The sequence below is a fragment of the Lichtheimia ornata genome (assembly GCF_029851405.1).
Source record: "Lichtheimia ornata isolate CBS 291.66 chromosome Unknown scaffold00080, whole genome shotgun sequence".
Classification (NCBI taxonomy): Eukaryota; Fungi; Mucoromycota; class Mucoromycetes; order Mucorales; family Lichtheimiaceae; genus Lichtheimia; species Lichtheimia ornata.
Genome location: NW_026695400.1, coordinates 95,757 through 118,182, shown reverse-complemented (window position 1 = coordinate 118,182; position 22,426 = coordinate 95,757). Strand labels below are relative to the sequence as shown.

Genomic DNA, 22,426 nt, shown 5'->3' with positions numbered 1-22,426 from the left:
TCCATACTACGTTGCTCGTCGGCGTCGTCATTAGCAGCAACAATCTTTTGTATCCATGTCAACATTTATAGCACATTTTCATTTGTATCCCAATCAACAACTTTATATGAGAAAAACAATGGTATATACATCAACAACGCATTCTATTCATTGCCACTCCTTTGCCTTGACGCCATCCATATCAATGATAATCTCACACCCTGATCGTGGTGCTATCGGTGAGAACTCAATAAACAGCGCGCGTCGTGTTGACCCATTACTTGAAATGGCGGATCTTGCGAGTCGTATTCGAGTGGATACTGCATTGGACCAAGACATGCCGAGTACAGGCTTTTTAGTGAGGGATTGCCAAAACATGGCGAGTGGTACTGCTGGCGATAAAGAGGATGCTGATTCAAGCCGAAAGTCAATCCACTGATCCACAAGCTCAGGTGGTAATGCTGATGATTTATCCTTGTTTTGAGTGAATACGTCTGATACTTGGTTGATAGCAACGATGGCGACTTGATATTGACTAGCGATACGCTTGAGACGTAATCCAAGATCGCACACTTCGGCCATTCTCTCGAATTGATTCTTTTCTTGCTCTCCACGATAGATAGCACTGATAGAGTCGATCACCACCACACGCACCTTGTTCCTTCGACGTGCTAATAAAGCCGGGAGTTGATAGACGAGCGCTTGATATTGGTTTTCACGATCCGTGAGTCGCATGGTATGGATGGCTTTTTCAAGTTGTTCAGGCAAAATGTCGTAGCGTTGTGCAAAAGAGGATGCCAATTGATCGAGACGTGTACTTGGGAATCGGCCTTCGCTATGAAGATACACGGCCTCTATCATGTGATGTAAGTCATAGTGCAATGACATGGCAAGGAGGATACTACTTACCACCATGTAATTGATTAGGATCTTGTACGGCGAGACATAATTGTAATGCAAGCTGGGTTTTGCCTGATGCACTTTCACCCACTATCTCTGTTAATGAACCAAGTGGTATTCCACATCCACCCAAGATACGATCAATGGTTGCGTCTCCGGTGCTCACACTCTCGGTGGGAAGTGACTCGGCTGTCCTTATCCGTGATCGCCAAGGATACACTTCTTTGGAAGCAGCATCGACGATCGCATTGACATGGTTGGCGTTGCGTAGAACTGAATGCAAGTCGGTGGTGGATCGTGCAACGACATCGTAAGCCGAATCAAGACCAGCTATCAAGAGACCCTTGTATGAGAATGAGGGAGGGAGTGTTGGTATGGAAAAAAGTCGAACCTTGTTCAAGCTTGGATAAGCAACCTAACTTGTCTGCAATGTCATCCATCAGATGGGTGGAAAAGGGAGGAGGCGCGTGTGTGCGCGTAGTACTACAACAACGCGGGATGGTGTACAATCACGAGACTCAGCTAAACAATCAAGCCTTTGCATTTCATTGGACACTCTACCTGCATAATTGTCCTTTTTCCAACAACCTTGTTCATGTCCTTATCCGATCGCACTCCCCTTCTTGAAGGTAAATCGCTCTTCATTCGACATGAAAGTCTCTTCTCATGCTCCATTCCGAGTAGGTCATTCACAAGAGAACAGCAACGAGGTTGAGGAGGAAGAGGATCCTGTTACCCTGGCAACCGGTGAATATGATGCCCAGCTTGAGAAACGGCTCGTACGCAAATACGACTTGATGCTATTACCCTTCTTGAGCTTGATGTATCTATTTTCATCCTTGGATCGTTCTAGTTTGGGTAAGGAGGTGATGAGCATTGATGCGTATAGTGTACCAACAACAATATGATAGGGAATGCGGTGCTGGACAACTTTGAGGAGGACGTGGGTATCACACCTGATCAATTCAATACATCCATCACTATCTTCTATGTAAGTGCATCTGAAACTGGAATCTATCAATGAGGCACTCATCCCTTATTACAAAGGTGGGCTTCTTGCTGTTTCAAATACCAAGCAACATTATGCTGAAGAAGTTTACTGCTCGTCGTTGGTATGGAAAAGGAAAAATGGAGAAGGAATCCCTGTATGATGTTGAAGCATGTATCCTATTATTATAGGTTACCTCTATTGATGATTGCATGGGGTACGATGGCTTGCTTGCATGCTACTATCAATGGATTTGCAAGCCTCGTTATACTACGATTCCTTCTTGGTGTATTTGAAAGTGGTTTCTTCCCGGTACGTTTAACAATGAACATCACCACCATGACATGGGAGATAGGAGCTCATTATTATTATGCATACTTAGGGAGTGATCTTTTTCCTTACCCTCTTTTACAAGAAGAATGAAATAGCAACACGCATTGCCTTGTTTTGGGGATCCACGGTAGCTGCACATGCTTATGGTAAGATGAAAGCTTGCATTATCCAATCACACTCTTATGAAAAATCATGCAGCTGGTATTCTCGCTTATGGGATTTTGAGATTACGTGGTGCACAAAGCATGGCTGGATGGCAGGTTAGTAGGAACTTGGTAACATGATCCTTGTACGTACATACCACGCACTCATCATCAACGTATCATTCATTAGTGGTTGTTTTTGATTGAAGGCATCCCCACAGTATTGGTTGCTATCATTGCATGGTTTTACCTTCCTTCATCACCTGAAACATGGTCAAGGCTGACATTGGAGGAACAACGACTCGCCGTATCCCGGTTGGCAATCGAAGATGGAGGACAACACCACCATCACGTCAGCTTGCGTGATCTTGATGATGCAAGCAATCGGGAACAAGCTATCAAGGCACTGGTCGATTGGAAAGTGTGGCTATGGATGGTTATGTTTTTCAGCGGCAGCGTGGCCAACACCAGCATCTCGAAGCAAGTATTCGTTTATCCGTAACATGGTGGTTGTTTCTGACAGAAACACATGCTTTGTACAGCTTTTTGCCGCTCATTGTCAAGGGCATGGGATACAATGACAAGCTATCAGCCAACCTGATGTCATGTAAGTTGTACTTTATACAATTGCTTTATGTATGCTCATTGAATTTGATATAATAATAGCGCCTCCTTATCTTGGTGCGGTGATAGTGGTATGTGTGAAACAAAGGTATACGTACGCACGTGCGACTGAACAAAAAAATCTTTGACAGATGATCGGTATGGCTTATTCGTCCGACAAGTTTCAGGAACGCACGTACCATGCTATCGCCGGCGCAACCTTTTGTCTCATCGGCTATGTGATATTGACCACGTTGACAGCACGCTCTGCTTTATATGCCGGTATATGCATTGTCGTTGCAGGCGTCCATACCATCAACCCTATTATGAATGCATGGTTGACAAGCAACATTGCACCTGAGATGAAACGAAGCGTGGCTGCTGCTATGGCGGTATCTGCAAACAATTCGGCTGGTAAATATTTATATTGGATTCATGGTTTCAGGGACGTGACAACAACTAATCGAGCCTTTAGGTCTACTTGGATCGAATATTTATCGACAATCGGATGCGCCACGCTATCGTAAGTGTGAACCAAAAGAAAGGAAAAGGAGGAGGCTTACAACACAAGAGGACTTATGATGTAATGGAATGGGTAGTGTTTGGCCACACAATCAGCCTTGTGTTCCTTTGTGTATTTATTGTACTTGCATTGATCCAAAGGTGGTTGCTATTACGCGTGAATCAGATCAAGACTATCAAGATCAAGCAAAATGAGCCAAACCAAGAAGGCACATTGGTCGGTGACGAGGCACTTGATTTCATGTACCGAGTGTAGGAAAAAGAAATACACATGTCAACTGCGGGCTCTTTCGGCGGAAGAAGAATGATTCTGTATCCAAATATGGTGAACAAAGGGGAATTTAAAACAAGTATATGGCCCATATTAAAGCATGATTCACGTGGTGGCGTATCCCTGTATGAGCCTCGTCTTTTTAGAGTGATACAAAAATGGGAAAGGGATTATCGAAAGTGATGGATGATGCCATGAGTGCGGGGAAATGTATAAAGAGTGGTGACAAGTTATGAGTTAAGGGTGGAACGCACCGACCAAGTGAAAAGAAAATAAGGATGGGAGAGTGCATGATTCCCGTAACTTGCCGGAGCGGGAGAGGCGCCGAAAGCCAATGCTGAGCAAGGAAGATGACGTGTGAGAGGCGCACGTTTGCATTTTGTATACCTTGGCAGTGTAGGTCTATAGACCTCATTGTGCGACTGGGAGGGAAAAAGTGGAGGCCGGGGTTCCATTTGCACCCGATGAGTCAAACTTGGCCCGAAGGCTTGAATTATCCCGAAAATTCCATATTTATATTATGGGTGAACTTGATCCCATCTTCTTCTCTCTTCTCTATTGATACATACACAATCTACTCTTCTTCTTCTACTTGTTGATCTATATCATCCATTCCTTTCTTTCTCTTGATACACACACATTAAACAACAACAATGGTGATTCTTGCAACCGGTAGAAGTCTCTCAGCATTCAGCGCTCGTAGTCGTCAACAAAGCAATCCTTTGTCATGCAAGTTGTCTACGCGGATACATCCCAATCAACAACAACAACAGAAGCCACAAATCAACCAGGCCACTGCCTTTTCTACTTCTGCACGAGCACAAGCAAGGTATTATGAAGGCGCAAGCAGCCCTGGTAGCACGTCGAGTGAATCCTCCTCGTCGTCGTCTCATGGTCCAACCATCACAGAACAATCCATCCTCAGCGCATTCCCTCGTCCCAACTTGAGCCCTACGCTTCACTTTTCTATCTTTTCGGGAAACTTTGATAGCAACAACTCACCAAGAAAGGATGACAAGAACCGATGTGGCAACTGTGCTGGTCCTCATTCCACCGACTTTTGTCCATGTTAAATATCAAGGGGGGATATTGAGGAGCTTGCTCTCGTCCCTTATCAAACCTACCACCAACTCCTTCTCACACTCCCACTCACACATACGCAACACAATCACATTGCCATCCTAAATTCCGCCATACCACCACGAGACCTGTTTCCATCATCATCCACCAACATTTGCTTGTCTCTATTTTCTTTTGTATGCTCTCTCTCTCGCTCGCTCTCTCACTCTCATATATATATAGAAACTCATCCTTATTGTTTGTTTTAACGTTGTTTTCTTTTCTTGTGCAAATACATTTCATTACATTTACATATCTATCTTGTTCTTGTAAAAAAAAACTTGTCCCTAGATCCCTACCTGTTACGAGCCATGTACCTGTTTTTTTACCTGGATACAGGGGAGAGACTGAAATAGACATGTACGTGATTTTGTGTAATGTTGCCAAGGCGACGCTGCATTAGGTATGTTAAGGTATAACGAATAGCTGATCTCAAAGAAAAGATGACGAAAAAAAAGTCGCTGCGTTGCATAATAGCTGCTGTTAATGCTGCAAATTGTATACAATTGGATAAAGAAATCATTGAAAAAGCTGCCATGTTGAAAGACGGTGTGTTTTGTCTGCTGCAATTCTTCATTTTTTGAGTGTGTGTGTGTGTCTGATGTGAATCGATATACTGATGTAAGCTGTTTGAGTGTGTGTGTGTGGGTGATTGTGTGAATGTTTTTTTTGCCAAGCTGCCAAGACAAAAGGAAAAAGAGAAAACAGAGAAAGAAAGAACAATCACTGTGTGTGTTGAACACTTGTCGAGATAATCAACTGAGCTAGTAGGGTGATCTAGGGCGCGGCGGGTAGGGATCGTATCTTGGTGGAGGTGGACGACGATCATAGCGATCATAGCGATCATAGCCGCCTCGTTCGTAGCCATACCTATCGTAGCGGTCGTAGCGGTCATAGCGATCTCTCTCGTAGCCTCTGTCATAGCGTGGTGCATCGTAACGATCCATGTAGCGATCATAGTAGCGGTCATATCTTGGGTCTCCTCCACGAGGCGGTCTAGCTTCATAACGAGAATCATAATAGCGGTAATCAGAACGAGGACCAAAACGGTCGTACCGCGCTGAACCAGCGAGAAAGGGCATAAAAGAATTGACGACCATGAGCAAACATAGTTGTCGCATTATTTGCACAATCTTGCACGGGACTGGGCGCGGTAATAACCCCCCACCTCCACTTGTACAAAAGCACATCCCCCCATCCCAAAGAACAAGATAAGATACTTACGTCCACGTTTGGGAGGACCATAATAACGACCAGGTGTAGGGGTACGAGGACGCGATCGCTTTGCCTACAACAAACACATGTTCATTAGTATCATTGACACCACCCCCCATGCTTTCCAATTCCTCTCTCTTTACCTTTTCAACAGTAACAATACGACCATCCACATCAGTGCCGTTGACAGCAGTGATAGCTCTATCAGCTTCTTCGGTAGATGCCATACGGATGAAACCAAATCCACGGGATTCACGAGTATGAGGATCGTACATGACTTCAGCTTTTTGGATCTAAAGTAGAAAAAATACATCTTTAGTATGGGGTCAATCACGTCCAAGTGAGTCTTACCTTGCCGTATTTGCTGAACAAATCTTCCAAATCAGCACTATTGGTTCTCAAGGACAAGCCGGTAATGAAGAGGTTATCGCCAGGGTTCAAGTCCACTTCCTCTCGTCTGTTGCACGCAAAAGTAGTGTCGTTAAAAAGGCTGATTCAGTGTCATCTGCACCAGATGAATACATACGGTGGTTCTCGCGAACGTGAGCGGCTGCGATATCGGCTCTCATGGCCACGAATGGGTGAACGAGAACGAGAACGGCTACGAGGGCTACGTCCACGTTCATCTGGATAGCGATGATCTCCTATGATACCACAATCAATACACCTTTCCTTGGATCAATGGAATAAAAACACCCTCTTTCTCTCTCGCTTTGTACAATGGATCTTACCGTTGTGTCCGCTTTCACTCATTGTATTCCTTGTTGACAGTAAAGAAGAGACGAAGAAAGACCAAAATTTCCAAAAGTGATTCTATTGCCAACACAACACCAAAAAATGACGCAAGCTCCGTCGCCTGCCTGCCTGCCTGCCTGCCTGCTGCGGATCTTCATCCACCAACCCATCATTGTCGTTCCTGAAAATTGGGCGATCTCTATACTCTTGATATGTAGCTTGCAGCTTAAAGTAATCATGTGACATGTTGTATATCATCTCCACATCTTGATCATGGCAATAAAAAGAACAATGCGTTGATTATGTAATCATCCAACATCTTGGGATGCGACTGCAATCACGTACATACAAGGCATCATCACATGCAAATCAAACCATCACGTCAGCATTTTCAGCACCAAGCTTTAGTGGATGTCATTGCGGGAATCGATTCTGATATCCTATGATCGTAGTCATGTCACGCTATGGGTTGGTTTTTATTCCTCAATCATGATCGACATCATTATGATGCTCGTCTATAGAATGTACTACATCTCTCCAAATACAAAAGATGTTCCTTTAAGAATGATGGAAATCTAGATTCGGGTTTTAGGAAGAGAGCTCGGGGGGTATTCCTTGGTTGATGTCACACCAAGAGGGTCGAGCCTGGAAAAAGAGATTGTTTCAGTACCGCTTGGTCTTTGTTCATTCACACACATTCGAGCATTATCGGAGAAGAGATAAAGTGTAAATGAACCTTGCCGCATAATTGTGTGATTGCATGTGTAGGGCTAGTACTCGGAAGATTCGGGGTAATTTGCTCCTTGTCCCATGAGAAAAAAAAAGAAGATACAATACAATGACAGTCTATCCTATGGATATAAAAGATGCATGATAATCCACCTTGGATTCTTTATACTTTTTCTCTCTCTCGCTCTCTCTCTTTCTTTGTTTTATACTACCATGGCTGTCAAGGTGTACCACGATTCCGACGCTGATCTTTCTATTATCCAAAACAAGCGTGTGACCTTTGTTGGTTATGGTAACCAAGGTACGATTGCGATACTTAATTACATGTTTATGCAGCCCCCATTGATTATGATCACCACCTTTAGGATCTGCTCAAGCACAAAACTTGCGTGATTCGGGTGTCAAGCATATCACCATTGGCAACCGTGATGATGTAAGGATCATGTATTTTTGGTTTGTGATGGATGGTGCCTTCTAACAACACTATACAGGAATACAAGCCCCGTGCTATTGCTGCTGGTTTTGAGACAAAGAGCATCAGTGATGCTGTCAAGGATGCCGAAGTTGTATTCTTGTTGATCCCTGATGAGGTCCAACACACTGTGTGGAAGGAGCAAATCAAGGATAATGTTCCTGCCAATGCAACCTTGGTGGTTGCTTCGGGCTATGCTGTCGCCTTTGATCTTTTAGACCTTCCAGCCGAGATGAGTGTGGTGATGGCTGCACCTCGTATGATTGGCCCTGGTGTCCGTGATCGATTTGTTGCCAAGGAACCCTACCCATGCTTTGTTTCAGTGGAACGTGATCCTCAAAGCAATGCTCTTCCTACTGTTCTTTCCATTGCACGTGCTATTGGTGCTACTTTGGGTGGTGCAGTTGAATCATCATGTCGTGAAGAAGCTGGTATTGATCTTTTTGCTGAACAAGCTCTTTGGCCCGCTATCAACTCGTAAGTTTTAATGAAAGAGGAGATCATGGGAAAGGGAACGAGAGAACACGTGAGCTCATGAGATGATATATGTAGTTGCTTCCGTGAAGCCTTTAATGTACTCAAGGCAGCTGGTTTCTCCGATGAAGCCATCCTTCATGACATGTATCTTTCCAAGGAGCCATCTGAAGTCTTTGAACGTGCTGCCAATGTTGGTTTCTTCCGTCAACTCAAGTTCCACTCGCCCACTTCCCAATTTGGTCAGCTTCGTGGTACCAAGAACAATGACGGCACTGCTCTCCGAGCACAATTCGAAAAGGTTTTGCACAAGGATATTCTCTCGGGTGAATTTGCAAAGTTCTGGTCTGGTGAATTTACTACTGGATCGGCTGAACTTGAGCAATTGTGGAAGGAGACCGAGGATGAACCCATTTCCAAGGCTGAAAAGGCTATTGGTCTTCACGACTAAATCCATTCATATTGCACCACATCCCTTTTGTCATTTATACACGCACAAACGTTTTTTATTATGTATCTTGCATCGTCTCTTGTATTAAAGAACAAGGCATCTTGCTTTGTATAAGTTGTAGATTCAACACACACACACACACATAAACACCTAGTAGTCAATCCATCTTTTCCCCTTCTGGATGATGTGAGAATGGTAACAGAGCGTGGGATAAATAGTAATGAGGTTGCATTGTTTTAGCACTGGTAGGCTCCTACATATGCAATCCCCACTTTGTATTCAAATCAATAGAGTCAAAATTACAAGATGATTGATTGGCTGTAATACTAGTGGATAAAAGAGGGAAGGAAAGGGAAGGGAGGGGAGGAGAGACTCTTCTAACGTTTAAGATAAATTTTGATTGTATAAGAGTGTGTATTTACAATATGATTAAATCATTGGCCTTTACGTTCAGTGTCTTGGAAATGCATGTATCCATTCGTCGCGGTGGTGGTAGTCGGCGTCGTTGTAGTAGTAGTGGAAGGTGTAGATTTGGCAGTAGGACGAGGCGCTACAGGTGGTACACCAGGAACGGGAAGTTGAGGTAGCAATGGTGGTAATGTATTGCGGTACATGTTGTATTGCATATGACCATTGTTGCCATTCGATGGATCGTTTGGTACCATGGGGCTAAGCAAAGGAAATGCGTGTTGGCCCATTGTATGTCGTGCTGCCAAGGGGGGTTGCTGTTGTTGCTGTTGCTGTGGCGGTTGCTGTGGTTGATGGTGTATCCATGGCTGCAATGGTACGTATGGGTGATGATGATGATGATTATTGTTATGATGATGCTGATAATGCTGATGATGACCGTTTGTTGGAGGCATCTGTGGATGCGGTATGGAGATGGGAGGTTGATGATATTGTCGAGGAGGTTGCTGATAATGAGAAGAGGGTGGTGGAGGTGGTGGAGGTTGACTTTGGATAATGGTCAATTTTCTTGGTGTATGTGGTGGTGGAAGCGTCGTTTCATTGTCATCCACGCCATCAATATCCACATCTTGTGATCCTTTTGCTGTACACGGCTTGCAAAAGAACGAATAGCTGGCAAAACTCTTTCGACCTTCCTCCAATTGACCGTCCTTTTGTAAACATCGAATGTGCTGCCATTTTCCACAACGCTCACATGCAATCAAGGGTGTGCCATCATCAATGTTTTCACCTGAGACGCCACAGACACAATCAAATTGCCATACATCTTCTTCCTCAGCATGCTTGTTCTTTGGCTTACGTCCTCTCTTTTTGGGTGCTGCTGATTGCGACTGTTTCCTCTTGTTTTGACGTTTGGCTTGTTGTTGCAACATCTTCTCCTCACGTTCCTTAGCTTCCTGCTCACGTAAACTTTCAGCCATGGCTTGTCGTCTTTCCTCTTCAGCTTGAGCATTTTCACGTTGTTGGATACGTCGTTCACGTTCTCGTAATCGTTCTTCACGTGCTTGAGCAGCTGTCACTTTTTCCTCCTCCTCTCGTTTGCGAGCGATTTCTTGTCGTCTAGTCGAACGTCGTGTATCAGTCACAATAAGCTGCTGTTGCTGATGATCACGTTCCAATGCTTCCAATTCACGCGAAATAAGACGCGAGCTCCGTTTACGATATTTCATGGCATCCTTCTTTTTCAAAGCTTCTTCATGCTCTTGGATGACTGGAAGTACTTTGGGTAGGACATCTTCAACAAGAAGGCTGTAGAAATTCTGTTCATCAGGATGCTGGCTGTTTTCAAATCGCTTTGGAAACGCTTCCCATTCTTGGCTGGTGACGCATAACTATAAACATGTAATAGCACGTGAGTAAACATGTCAAACTTGTCTCATTTTCACACACATACCAGTTGCCATGGAACCCAATTTTCAGTCTCTTCCTCCGCCTCCTCCTCTTCTTGTGCGGTTGCCTGGGCAGCACGACGTGAGCTTCTACGCACACCAGCGCGACCCTTGCGAACAGGCTTCTTTTTTGGTTTGGCCTTTTTCTTCTTTGGCTCAGGCATCTCCTTGTATAATCGATTATCTACAGAGCGATAATCAGCATATGCTGCACATCCCATTTTGTATCCATCGTACCATCGAAAAGCCAATACAAGCTTCCTTTCGCATCATAACCAATTGGATCCACCCTCTACAATAAAAAATAAGTCTTTGATCTCCCAAATGTTTAAAGATCGCCATTGCTTACCCAATGCACAGCATCTTCTTCGCTATCAAGATGTTCCCTGAAACGCTCAGCATCATCCAATTGCCACTACACGAGACATGCATGGCATGAATACAATGATTCGATGAAGATAATAAAGCCCTACTTACCTCGCACAAAGTGTGAAGAAGATGAACACGTAGTTCCAATGGCATGTCAAAGTAATTGATTGGTCGTCTCTCCTTGACGGGTTGCTGCTGCTGCTGCTGCTCTTGTTCTTCAACCGATGCTTGCTTTGGATCGTCATCTTCTTTGGTGCCATTCTCTTGCTTGATGCCATCCTCTTGCTTAACGCCTTCATCTTGTACTGGATCATCCTTTTTGTCATCCTCCTGTTTGGGATCCTCTTTGACAGCATCCTTCATAGCGACATCCTTGTTGTCATGGCTACCATCGTCAGGTTGTTGTTCTACGTGCTCGTAAAAGGGATTCTCCTCTAGTTCACCGCGTTTATCAATTTCCCGAGCAAAGTACATTTGCCACGTGTCATTGCTATACAAAAAACAGCGACATGAATTAGTGTTTTGCGCACGGATCAAGAAGAATAGATACATACTTTATGAAGCGATTGCGTGTTAAGAGACGTAGCATGCGTACCATGAGCTCTTGGATACGGTAACGTTCTGTTGGATCCAGGATCATCTTTTCCAAATCCTAGATAGGTTGCACACACGTTAGCATGATTATGCAGCTTTTTGTTTAGTCGCGTGTAGCCGACAGGAACACACTTTGAGTGGTACAAACCTCTGTAGTAAAGACATAATCGTCATCGGATTGTTTCTTGTTGCGATGCGTGAGTGCATGGACTTGAACCAAAAGAGATGCAGGGTTGTAGTGAGCAGGCCAAGGACGGAATGCCGATTGGAAGGTGTGGAAGAACTGCGACGTGGCGGCAAACTCAATATTGTTGCGTAGCTTGTGGATCTCTGGCATGGCGCCGTCGTCGTCAAGAGACATGGTTGTAGAACGCAACTGAAAAGGAAATGAAGAGTGTAGTTGGGTGTAGAAGATACTAGAGTAGTATGGGTTGAAGGAGAGGATAACTTGTAGGTGTTTAAGTGTATATATAATATATATAGGTGGGTGTGTTGTATATGAGAGTGTGCGTTAAGGCTGCTGGTATAAGAAGGGAGTGGGTCTTATTGAGCGGAAAAAAATATCAGCGTCGTGGTGACTACAAAGCACAGCACGTGACAACGGATGTCTTGGAAAAGAAATTACGTCACATTCGTAGTTAACCAACATCTGCGTGAATCGCTCTCTCAACCTATCAGTCTGCCCATTATCACATTTTCTGTACAGCAGCGTGTAAAAGCGCATGTTGCTATACTCCAACCTTTGATCAATATACATTTTTATCCTACACCTCATTCGTCTCGTTGTTATGCCTTATAGCTCAAACCATCAAACCAGTAATTGTGCAAGAGACTATGAAAAGGAACCTCTTCTATGTATGCGTCATGTGTGCGCTAATTATTTACATAGATAGCTATACACCAAATGGTATTGCTGTTAACAAGCTTCAACGAATATGAGGTCGTGTCGAGCCATTGTTGTAACTCGAGGGCAGATGCGATGGTTTCAGAGAGTGGTTATTCCTGGTCCATTCACAAACTTGCTGAACCTTGGCAGCGGTCTCAAGTGCATACGCCTAAAGACAAGAGTGTAAATTTCTCAGCGTCACAGCCATACTATGCATTACCTGTATTTGTGCGATCCTTGAAACCAGTATAGGAAGCATGCCAAGATCATCCGAGGCGCGTATCAAATTGAGCTTGGACAAGCGTGCCATCACATACAGCTTTGGGCCTCGCAACCCCATCTTGTAGGTGGTCAAGCATCCATTTGCCACAAGAAATCCGCAAACCACCGGGTCCTCCACATCAATGGTAACAAGGCGATTTATCATCGCCTGCATCTCTTTGCCTCTCTTTATGGTATCGGATTCTCCTTGGCAATGTCCTTTGGGCGCCTTAAATTCCCCCACTACCACCTCGAATCGCTAGCTGAGACCATTGGCATGTACTTTTGCCACCTACGAAGAAATCCCAAATTCCTATCAGACAACAAGGCGTCATTTTAATATAGTTATACCTACCACAAAGCTCCATCAAGGAACACAGCCAAATGTCATAAGGCGCCAATAAGCACTTCAAGTGTTAAAGCAATGATGTGAGCTACATAGGTGGATGCACGAGTACCCTCATTTTGGGAATCACAAAAAGACTCTCCTTGAGACTTACCAGAGGCCATTGATGATGGTACGCATACAAGTAGAAAGAAAGGGCGTATGATAGTGTTGGCGACAACAGCCTTGTTTATATGTGAGTGGGCGTGGGAGTTGTTGTCATGATTGATTGAAATGATAAAGTGGTCAAGCATCTTGGAGCACCGAGTCGAAGTGATGGCAAATCAACAACTGATAAATCCACCAGCTACTTGAAGGTGATGTTTGTATGTGGCATAAGGATGTCCCAACTAGGCGCAAGTGCAGGATGAACAATGACCCCCACTGACTTTGAATTGGCAGGCTCCAATAGCCAGGTATCACTCCGTTTTTGCCCGTTTCTTTTTTTCAGTTTTTTACCAGCCTTTGGAATGAACCACGAGCAACAGTCGATCGCATTCACTTGCCCATCTGAAAGCAAGTCCTTATCTATGGCTGAACCCCACCTTTACAGTACGTCTTGTGGTTATTGTGGACACGGTTATGACGAGCAAGGACTTCTATGCCCTACCATCCAACAACAAGAATACCTTGAGGTACGACCTCCAGTAGAAGGCCTATTATTCCAATACAATTATCTCCTCAACGTGTTCACTACACCCGATATGGCCAAGTATTTAGCTGAAGCAGAGATTACAGAGGATGTATATGCATTGCCTATTCATTTGCAGCGTTTATTGAGTGAAGTCAAAGAGGAAGTGGTTCTCAAACGTAGCAACAAGGAACACATTGAGCATCAGCACCAGCAACAGCCGTCCATGGCGATGATTAGACTTGAACGTGTGCGCAACTATGTATGGATTCAATCGGGTGGCGATGTGGCTAACTTGATGTCAGCACTTACCGAGCTTATGAGTGACGAGGATGAATTGGAGAATGTCTTGGGTTTCTAACACCATCATCATCATCATCATTATCATTGTCGTACCAACCATTCCACTTTCCGCCAGGTCATTCATTCATCCATCCAGGCTACCACAACCACAACCACCACGACCTCCGCCCACGTGATATATACTTTTACGCAGCTAATACCCGGTTCACATAACACCACGCACATTTTTCTCAAAGCAACTCACTTAGCATATATACACACACTTTTTTCAATCATACTCACAAATAAAAGATCAAATCAACATCATGTTCATCGTCACCTTTGCTTGCTTAGCGTTACTTTATCATTCCCCATCCCACCCACAACACGCGATAGCATCTGTAGCTTGAATGATGGTAATAGTCATTCAATTATAGTAAATGCACTTTGACACGAAAAACAAAGGAAGACATGGAGTCAAAAGAACGGGGGAGAGCATGATGGATGGTCTATGTTTGAGCTTAATGTACATGAGTTATCTATCACCAGAAGTCATCCTTGTACGCAACATTTGCAAATCCTAGCAGCTGATAATACGCAGTATCCATTATGAAATTAGCTAGCGTATATGAAAGGACGACACGCCTCTCTCTAAGGTAATGATCGTTGTGCTCACAAGCGGATACGATAATCAATGGAGGACATTCACGGGCTAAAATCATTCAACATACAAGCAACATGGATATCATGTGACCAAATCAAAGGATAAAGGTAGAATGGGATCCTAGAAATAGCTCTTTAAAGGGTCGATAGTTACACATGTTGTCATGGTGATGCTTCCTGTTCCATGCGATGTTGCCGTGGACAACTATTTGTTATGTTTCAAATAAGCTATTACGCGTGCATGAACGCCACAATGATCAACATTTGTCATCTCTCCTCTTTTCTTGAAGGATGAACTCTGACACGTCCACATGAGGTATAAATAGCATTCAAAACCTTATCGCAGTACATTTTATTATGCGTGTGTGTGTAGATCAATTTTCCTTTGACTTGGGGATGGGATGCTTGTGTAACCTGTAAGCTGGCGGGCGGTGATCACGGCACATTTTAATGAGCGAACGCAGGCAGCTACCCGATCGTGTGCTCCTTTCAATGATCCCACGTACGCGACTCTACACATCGCACCCTGCATTGCAGCGACGTGCATTGCTTGTACGCTCTCATTCGGGGCAACGGACGTCATTCGCAACTTCAGCACGGCGATTGGTGGAAGAAGCAGCTACAGTACGTTTCAACATGTCAGGAGGCACTTTGGGGTGGACCTTTTGTAATTCACACACACAACCTATAGGCAGCAGGTGGCAATGTCGAAGAGCAAACGGCTATGCTTTACTTGGATAATGTCTTTCCTTTGAGAGTGGGCATCTTGGATATCCGTCAGTGGTTTTTCCGTAATACGATGGCTTGCATGGATCGTGTTCTTCCATCACCCGAGCTGATACCCCATGGCTTTAAGATCAAGCGTATAGAGCCACGGTAAAAGAGAACGATACGTGAAATGATGGATGGGATATTGAGTATTGCATTTGTATAGTATCAAGGATGGTGGCGCGGTTGTCGAGTTTGCATTCAACAGCAAGGCGGAAGACAAGAAGCGGATTGCATATGACATTGTTGAAAAGGTTTCCGAGAATCTCAAGAATCACCGTGCATCCTTCAACATGCAGCCGATTCGCACTTTTTTGGTCAAAGGGGAGCCATTTTATGAGGACATGGTAGCACGATATCCATCACCCCGATTGCGTATCGAATTCCAAGGCGAGCCTGTCACTGTGGAAAGGCTTTACAAGCACCTACGCAAATATGGCCGCATTTATGATATCGCCGTCTATCCCAATCCTTACACCAGCAAGGATCCACCTCGATACGCCATTGCTCAATTCACTCGTATTCGTTCTGCTACAAGTGCACGTAATTGTTTGCATGGTCATTTTATTCAAGGCCAACGTATCAACATTTTGTATGAGCGACAATTGGTAGGATGGAGATGGGATTTGGAGATGGGATGGTTGCCATGTATACTCATATATACGTATCCATAGCGTACCAATGTTGTCAAAGAATGGATCATGGAGCATCCACGTATCACGGTGCCAATTGGAGCAGCCCTGTTAGCCGGTTTGACCTACTCGGTGTTTGATCCCATGCGAGAATTCTTTATTGCATCCAAAGTCACTCAGCGATTCAATCCTGAAGAATACGCACTTTACAGGTGGTTACGGCGTGAGACATGGGCAAGATTGGTGCAACCCGATCGTTCCTTGACCGAGTCAGCAGCATCTTCTGTATGGGCACAGGATCAAGAAAATATGGACAAGTTGCGAACATGGTTGAGAGAAGATCCAGGCAAGTGACATTTCATATGTATACCATTATAGCAGCATTTCTCACGTATTGTTTTCCTTGCATGTAGAAACCTTTATTGTGATATCTGGTCCCAAGGGTAGTGGCAAATCATCAGTGGTCAATGCTACGACTGCTAATCGCCGGTAAGTGATTCTCTACATTATTAAAGGTAGGATTTTGTTATTCTGATACCTTCATCGATAGCAACAAGATCACCATTGATTGTGAAGAACTCGCCAATACGCGCAATCAAACTGAAATGACATTGGCTCTTGCTAAGCAACTCGGCTATTTCCCAGTGTTCACATGGATCGCATCATTGAGCAAGCTATTGGATACACTTGTCACTGCCACGACGGGTCAAAATGCTGGATTGGCATCATCACCCCATGCACAGATCAAAAAGATCCTCGAGACAACAGCCGTGGCACTCCGTGAAATCATGCCTGAGGATGAAGATGATGAGGATGGCTACAAAAAGAACAGCATTTGGAAAGCAATTCAGCGCTGGTGGGAGCATGAGGACAAAAAGAATGCACGAGAGAGTGGGGTCGAATTCAAAAACATCGATCCACGTGAGGAGATCCCTGTCGTTGTGATTGACAACTTTTTGTGTCGCGATACGCCCAAGCAAGAACAGCTGTGGAATGAGCTTGCCGACTTTGCTGGTCTATTGGTGGAGAATGAAGTGGCCCATGTCGTCTTTGTTACATCCAATGTGGGCGTCAACAAGATTCTTACCAAGGCATTGCCAGGCAAAAGCTTTGAGACAGTACAGCTATCAGATGTACCACCCGAAGTATCATTGAATTTTATCGCCAGACAACTTGGTATGGATAATAACGACACGTGTGCTTTTCCTATCATCACCCATATACTAATCTTGTTCATGACCTGATACATTAGGCCAAGAAAAAGTGGATCCCGATTTGCGAAAGATTGTGGAATCACTTGGAGGGCGCTTGACCGAATTGGAGTTATTTGTACAACGACTCAAAATGAACATGGAGCCCACTGGTAAGTCATCCGGGGCACAATTAATTGTGTATGGGGTGATGCAAGACATATATCCTAGGCATCTTTTACTAAATCCAATCTACTTTGTAGCTGCATTTGAGGATATTGTGCAACGAAATGTAGTCGAAATCCGCAAATACGGCTTCAATGAAGGCGCTGAAAATGAGCTCGAGGATGTCAAGGTGGAGTGGACAGGTATCCAATTCTGGCAAATTGTCAAGGCCCTTTCAGAATCCAAGAGCGTAAGTAATTTTGACGGTTCTTTGAGGAGCATCATCGATAATGACTCATGCGTTGTTTATTGGATAGATCAACTATGATGAGCTTAAATGGAGTCCCTTCTTCAAAGGACAAGATAAACCACTATGGGCCATGGAGCGGGCTGAGATCATTACGATCTTTCATAAAAATGGTATGATTGGTTGTTGCAGAGGGAATATGAAACATGAGAAACAAATGATCATCGCTACGGTTGGGCTTATTTCCTTTTTACTACCTATTAGGACGTCCTAATTCGGTCAGACCCGGGAAGCCCATCATGTATACTGTGTTTGATCGATTGGTTGCCGATACCGTATTCAATGCATCGATGGAAATCGAGTCTCAACAATTCCTAAAGAGCAGCACTGAAGAGTCATTAGCCAAGCTGCAGGACACAGTTATTCAATTGTCAAGGGTCTACAATGGAAAGCCACCCAAAGAATTTGACACGCGCATTCGATATTTGCTGAGCAAGATTGGCAAGATGCAAAAGGATATTGAAACATACGAGAAAAGTATAGCTGATAATAAGAAGTTACTGGTTACCTCGTGGGAGGATGCATCGTATTGAAGAAAAGGGTAGCAATAAAAAAATCGTGAAACGGCTCAGGATCATTTACGTAATATACATTGGACAACGATAATAGCCAAAAAGGATAGGAAGGTGATAAGGATGATGTCGCCGTTGTTGATGTACCGCCCCCTTGGATTAAGGAACAACTCCTACTATTCCATCATTTCTAGACTGCTGTGCCGCTGCTGCTTTCAAGAATAGCCACCGCCTGCATGCAGCTTAATCATCGCTTGGTCAATGTGAACCTATAATAAAACTTGTTTGTTTCCCAATTCATGCATGTCGTCCAACACTATGGATACAACGTGGGGCTTACCATGCATGCCCAAAACAAACGCGAGATGTATTTACAATACGTACGTATGCATTCGTGCAACGTGACGAAAAACAGGATGTAGCGAGGCTTGTATGTGTTATGTGCCAAGGATGATTGTTCTATTGCTTGATCGCTGAGTGGTTCATTGAGACACACTATTGGTTTCTCTCCGCCACTAATCAAATTGAAAGAAGAGGTGACTCATGTAGCAAGCTGCTTGGTAGTGGTTATGATTTGCCCTGAGTGTCAATTCATGTACCCTCGGTATTTGGCATCCGGCCCGACATTTTGAAAGCCATGGGTAAAACGATACTCATCACAGGACTAAAAAGGGCAGTATCGTGAGAAAGAAACCTAATTATGGCGCCTCACATCAGGTTACCTGAAGCTATCTTATCGAACGATCGAACAAATGATGCTGCGTTTCGTGGGAACAACTGTGAGAAAGAATATAGCTGTATGTGGGATGCGGGTGTGTGTGTGTGGCCTTGTGTGCAGAAACATTGGACGCACCAAAAAGGGATAATTATCGTATTCGGATCACGCGCTCAAAATAAAAAAGAGATTTGCTGTCTGTGGTTTCAATATATAAAGAGCCAAACGAGTGAAACTTTGTTTAGCTTCCCTTTCTTACTCCACATTACATCAATTCTCTTTATGTTCTTTAACTCTGACAAAGAAAAGGGTGCTAGTAGACCACCATCCACAAAGACCGAGGAGGTCTTTAGCGGTAATTATCCACACACAATGAAGACGTCAAATGACACCAATAACTCATTGTTCGACCATTATAGAACTCGATTATGACTATGCTGCCAGCGAAAAAACTGGCATGGACACCCTTGATCGAAGCCAAGGATGCAGTGGTTTCATGGCCTATTTCAACGTTGTGTGTGTTATTGCAGGCACTGGCACACTTGGTCTTCCATATGCTCTTGCCCAAGGTGGCTGGATTGGTATCCTTATTCTTTGTCTTGCATGGTGGATGTCAACAGTAAGTCTCATTTTATCAATCACCTTTATTCAATGCATGTCTTTTAACAATGATTCATTATTATAGTATACCGGTATCATCCTCATCAAATGTCTATACAGCGTCAAAGGACGTGCACGCATGATGACATATAAGGACGTTGCTACAGCATCTTTCGGTTCAATCGGTGGCTGGCTCACCTTCTTCTTCAGCGCATGGATTACCCTTGGTGCTCCTGTTTTATATATGGTGCTCTCTGGTGCCAACCTTAACCAGCTTTGTGAAGGCACTGTCGGTGAAATTGGTACCACACCATGGACGATTATCTCAACAGCCATCGTGGCCATCCCATTTGTATTCGTCAAGACGATGAAAGAAGTAGCATTTATGAGTGCCTTTGGTGCATTCTCTACTGCCGTTGTCGTCATTATTGTGCTTGTTATGGCATGCATCGATCAAAAGAACATGGTCAACGTTCACCATGACAACGTCATCTGGAATCAATTTCCTATTGCGCTATCAACCATCTCATTCAGTTTTGGCGGCAACATTGTTTATCCTCACGTCGAAGCATCCATGAAAAAGCCTAACCGATGGCCTTGGGTAGCAGCTGCTGGTCTTGGTACATGTGCTGCCTTGTACTTTTTGACAGCTGTTCCCGGCTATTACGTTTATGGCAGTGATGTCGAGAACCCTGTGTACAACAGCATCCCCAAAGGCGTGCCTCAAATCATTGCCATTGTTCTCATGACCATCCACGTCCTTATGGCAGTGCCTATTCTCGTGACCTCATTCTCTCTCGATGTTGAAGAAATGCTCGACATCACCGTTGAACGCCTTGGCAAGTGGCGTGAATTCTTCATCCGAGCAGCTATGCGTGTTGTCATCATGTGCGTTGTTGGTGTTCTCGCATGCACTGTTCCTCACTTTGACTTGCTCATGAGCTTAATCGGATCCTTCGCCAACTGTGGTTTGATTCTCATCTTCCCTGTTCTCTTTTACTTTCGTCTCACCGGTTTCCGCAACAAGCCTATCTATGAGATTGCATGGTGTGCACTCATTATCCTTCTTGGTATCGTTGGCTTGATTTTCGGTACCATCGATTCCATCAAAGGCTTGATCAAGGCTTACCAGTAAATCTCACATTTCGCTTCCCATTCATTTACACTACTTGTACACCCTTACTTGTATATATTTTTTGTACCATCACATACCCCCCCATATCTTTCTGGCATTCACATCCTGTAGAATATTACTATTACCACGGAAGTAAACAGATCACTTTTTACTATTATGTAAACCATGTCGCATGAAAAATGTTAAAGCAAAACAGCCTCCTTCTTAAGGGCACGAGCTTGTGTTCCCATGGCACCCTTCCCCACATGAATCACGATTATGTCAATGATAATGACATGCAGCCATTTTAAGGGATCTGTGTATGGGCACGTGTCAAATTGCCTGGGTATAATCAACTCGCATCTCTGTTGCGGTCTCTCCCTCCGCATTCTTTCCTCTTTCACTTTTTCACCCTTTCTCTTGTTTGTTATTCAACCCAAATGACAGTTCAAGACCTTGCCGTCTTCGATTTCGATTGGTAAAGCACACATTCCAGCAATGGCAACTCAACATGTTGCTCATGGCTCTTTATTGTACTTGCTACGTTCTATAGGTCGCTTATTGAAGCCGACAGCGATGCCGCCGTGCTAACTGGATTATCATCCGAGCAGTGGCAAAGGGCTAAGACCATGACCAACACTCAATGGACCGATCTCATGTAAGATGCATGTACATGCAATAGGGCTACTACAAAAGGATCTCAATGGATGGTATACAAGGGATCAATCATTGTGTGAACTACAAGACCAAGGCTATACGCTTGACAAGATTGAAAAGGTGCTACGCAATGTGCAGCTGGTAGGTAACTAACTTTTGTTGCCATGGATACGGATACTAATGCATCGATGAATGATCATTAGGTACCATCCGCAATGGATCTCCTCAAAGCTCTCAAGGCTAAGAATGCACGTGTGCTTGTCTTGTCTGATGCCAATACCCACTTTATTGATATCATTCTCAAGGTACGTTTCATGTGCTTGTGTGTCATTGTACGTGTGCAAATTGGATTGACGGCATGTGTTGTACAGGAACACGGCGTACGTGATCTCGTCAGTGACATCATTACCAACCCAGCATACATCGATGACCAAGGTCGCTTACGCATCAAACGACGTATTCTTGCAACTGATCCACAACACAATTGCCCCAACCCATGTGGCGTCAACATTTGCAAAGGTACACAACATTCCGGCATCCAAGTTGAAAAAGGAAAACAACGTTGCAGTGGCTCATCTTTACTATTAGGTCAAGAGCTTGACAACTATATTGCCACCCATGGCCCCTTTAGAAACATCATGTATGTTGGTGATGGAAAGGTATGTGCTGTAAACGACATCTTGGATGTGATAGGAATTGGCTTGCTCACACCACCCATGTTCTTTTCTAGAATGATTATTGTCCTGCATTAAGGCTGAAGGCATCGGATCAATATTTCGTGCGCTCGGGCAAGAGACTAGCTGACATGTTGGCGACGGATGTGGACGCAGCTGCCAAGCTCTTGGTACCCATCACTTATTGGGAGAATCATGAAATCATTGTACAATCCCTTTTGTAATAGAGAA

General features: G+C 44.1%; 11 protein-coding genes across 11 annotated transcripts; 7 read left to right on the top strand and 4 right to left on the bottom strand.

The window, feature by feature from the left end:
* Nucleotides 1-147: 147 nt before the first annotated feature.
* O0I10_011016 (uncharacterized protein) lies at nucleotides 148-1,319 on the bottom strand (the record flags this gene model as incomplete). Its single annotated transcript, XM_058490989.1, has 3 exons — nucleotides 148-833; nucleotides 889-1,209; nucleotides 1,271-1,319. The coding sequence occupies 3 exons, from the start codon at nucleotides 1,317-1,319 to the stop codon at nucleotides 148-150; spliced, it is 1,056 nt and encodes a 351-aa protein (XP_058338279.1).
* A 155-nt stretch (nucleotides 1,320-1,474) lies between these two features.
* O0I10_011015 (uncharacterized protein) lies at nucleotides 1,475-3,724 on the top strand (the record flags this gene model as incomplete). The annotated part of the gene is made up of 13 exons (XM_058490988.1): nucleotides 1,475-1,508; nucleotides 1,564-1,737; nucleotides 1,791-1,870; nucleotides 1,927-1,991; nucleotides 2,059-2,179; nucleotides 2,250-2,346; nucleotides 2,399-2,460; nucleotides 2,534-2,823; nucleotides 2,886-2,950; nucleotides 3,010-3,038; nucleotides 3,099-3,360; nucleotides 3,422-3,469; nucleotides 3,546-3,724. The coding sequence occupies 13 exons, from the start codon at nucleotides 1,475-1,477 to the stop codon at nucleotides 3,722-3,724; spliced, it is 1,506 nt and encodes a 501-aa protein (XP_058338278.1).
* Nucleotides 3,725-4,392: 668 nt separating this feature from the next.
* On the top strand, nucleotides 4,393-4,812 carry O0I10_011014 (uncharacterized protein; the record flags this gene model as incomplete). The annotated part of the gene is made up of 1 exon (XM_058490987.1): nucleotides 4,393-4,812. The coding sequence occupies one exon, from the start codon at nucleotides 4,393-4,395 to the stop codon at nucleotides 4,810-4,812; it is 420 nt and encodes a 139-aa protein (XP_058338277.1).
* An 810-nt stretch (nucleotides 4,813-5,622) lies between these two features.
* On the bottom strand, nucleotides 5,623-6,826 carry O0I10_011013 (uncharacterized protein; the record flags this gene model as incomplete). The annotated part of the gene is made up of 6 exons (XM_058490986.1): nucleotides 5,623-6,002; nucleotides 6,083-6,146; nucleotides 6,217-6,366; nucleotides 6,425-6,530; nucleotides 6,600-6,717; nucleotides 6,805-6,826. 6 exons carry the CDS (start codon nucleotides 6,824-6,826, stop codon nucleotides 5,623-5,625), a joined length of 840 nt encoding a protein of 279 aa, XP_058338276.1.
* A 924-nt stretch (nucleotides 6,827-7,750) lies between these two features.
* On the top strand, nucleotides 7,751-8,934 carry O0I10_011012 (uncharacterized protein; the record flags this gene model as incomplete). The annotated part of the gene is made up of 4 exons (XM_058490985.1): nucleotides 7,751-7,838; nucleotides 7,903-7,970; nucleotides 8,029-8,486; nucleotides 8,562-8,934. 4 exons carry the CDS (start codon nucleotides 7,751-7,753, stop codon nucleotides 8,932-8,934), a joined length of 987 nt encoding a protein of 328 aa, XP_058338275.1.
* A 434-nt stretch (nucleotides 8,935-9,368) lies between these two features.
* Nucleotides 9,369-12,114, bottom strand: O0I10_011011 (uncharacterized protein; the record flags this gene model as incomplete). The annotated part of the gene is made up of 7 exons (XM_058490984.1): nucleotides 9,369-10,733; nucleotides 10,796-10,974; nucleotides 11,028-11,082; nucleotides 11,140-11,205; nucleotides 11,268-11,649; nucleotides 11,714-11,811; nucleotides 11,902-12,114. The coding sequence occupies 7 exons, from the start codon at nucleotides 12,112-12,114 to the stop codon at nucleotides 9,369-9,371; spliced, it is 2,358 nt and encodes a 785-aa protein (XP_058338274.1).
* Nucleotides 12,115-12,679: 565 nt separating this feature from the next.
* Nucleotides 12,680-12,979, bottom strand: O0I10_011010 (uncharacterized protein; the record flags this gene model as incomplete). Its single annotated transcript, XM_058490983.1, has 2 exons — nucleotides 12,680-12,808; nucleotides 12,860-12,979. 2 exons carry the CDS (start codon nucleotides 12,977-12,979, stop codon nucleotides 12,680-12,682), a joined length of 249 nt encoding a protein of 82 aa, XP_058338273.1.
* Nucleotides 12,980-13,755: 776 nt separating this feature from the next.
* O0I10_011009 (uncharacterized protein) lies at nucleotides 13,756-14,277 on the top strand (the record flags this gene model as incomplete). The annotated part of the gene is made up of 1 exon (XM_058490982.1): nucleotides 13,756-14,277. One exon carries the CDS (start codon nucleotides 13,756-13,758, stop codon nucleotides 14,275-14,277), a length of 522 nt encoding a protein of 173 aa, XP_058338272.1.
* Nucleotides 14,278-15,311: 1,034 nt separating this feature from the next.
* O0I10_011008 (uncharacterized protein) lies at nucleotides 15,312-18,456 on the top strand (the record flags this gene model as incomplete). The annotated part of the gene is made up of 10 exons (XM_058490981.1): nucleotides 15,312-15,485; nucleotides 15,553-15,737; nucleotides 15,796-16,237; nucleotides 16,304-16,607; nucleotides 16,675-16,750; nucleotides 16,812-17,437; nucleotides 17,514-17,624; nucleotides 17,715-17,866; nucleotides 17,934-18,036; nucleotides 18,128-18,456. 10 exons carry the CDS (start codon nucleotides 15,312-15,314, stop codon nucleotides 18,454-18,456), a joined length of 2,502 nt encoding a protein of 833 aa, XP_058338271.1.
* A 976-nt stretch (nucleotides 18,457-19,432) lies between these two features.
* O0I10_011007 (uncharacterized protein) lies at nucleotides 19,433-20,885 on the top strand (the record flags this gene model as incomplete). The annotated part of the gene is made up of 3 exons (XM_058490980.1): nucleotides 19,433-19,505; nucleotides 19,570-19,769; nucleotides 19,836-20,885. The coding sequence occupies 3 exons, from the start codon at nucleotides 19,433-19,435 to the stop codon at nucleotides 20,883-20,885; spliced, it is 1,323 nt and encodes a 440-aa protein (XP_058338270.1).
* A 419-nt stretch (nucleotides 20,886-21,304) lies between these two features.
* O0I10_011006 (uncharacterized protein) lies at nucleotides 21,305-22,419 on the top strand (the record flags this gene model as incomplete). Its single annotated transcript, XM_058490979.1, has 7 exons — nucleotides 21,305-21,342; nucleotides 21,418-21,522; nucleotides 21,584-21,662; nucleotides 21,725-21,826; nucleotides 21,893-22,040; nucleotides 22,110-22,180; nucleotides 22,252-22,419. 7 exons carry the CDS (start codon nucleotides 21,305-21,307, stop codon nucleotides 22,417-22,419), a joined length of 711 nt encoding a protein of 236 aa, XP_058338269.1.
* Between the last annotated feature and the right edge of the window lie 7 nt (nucleotides 22,420-22,426).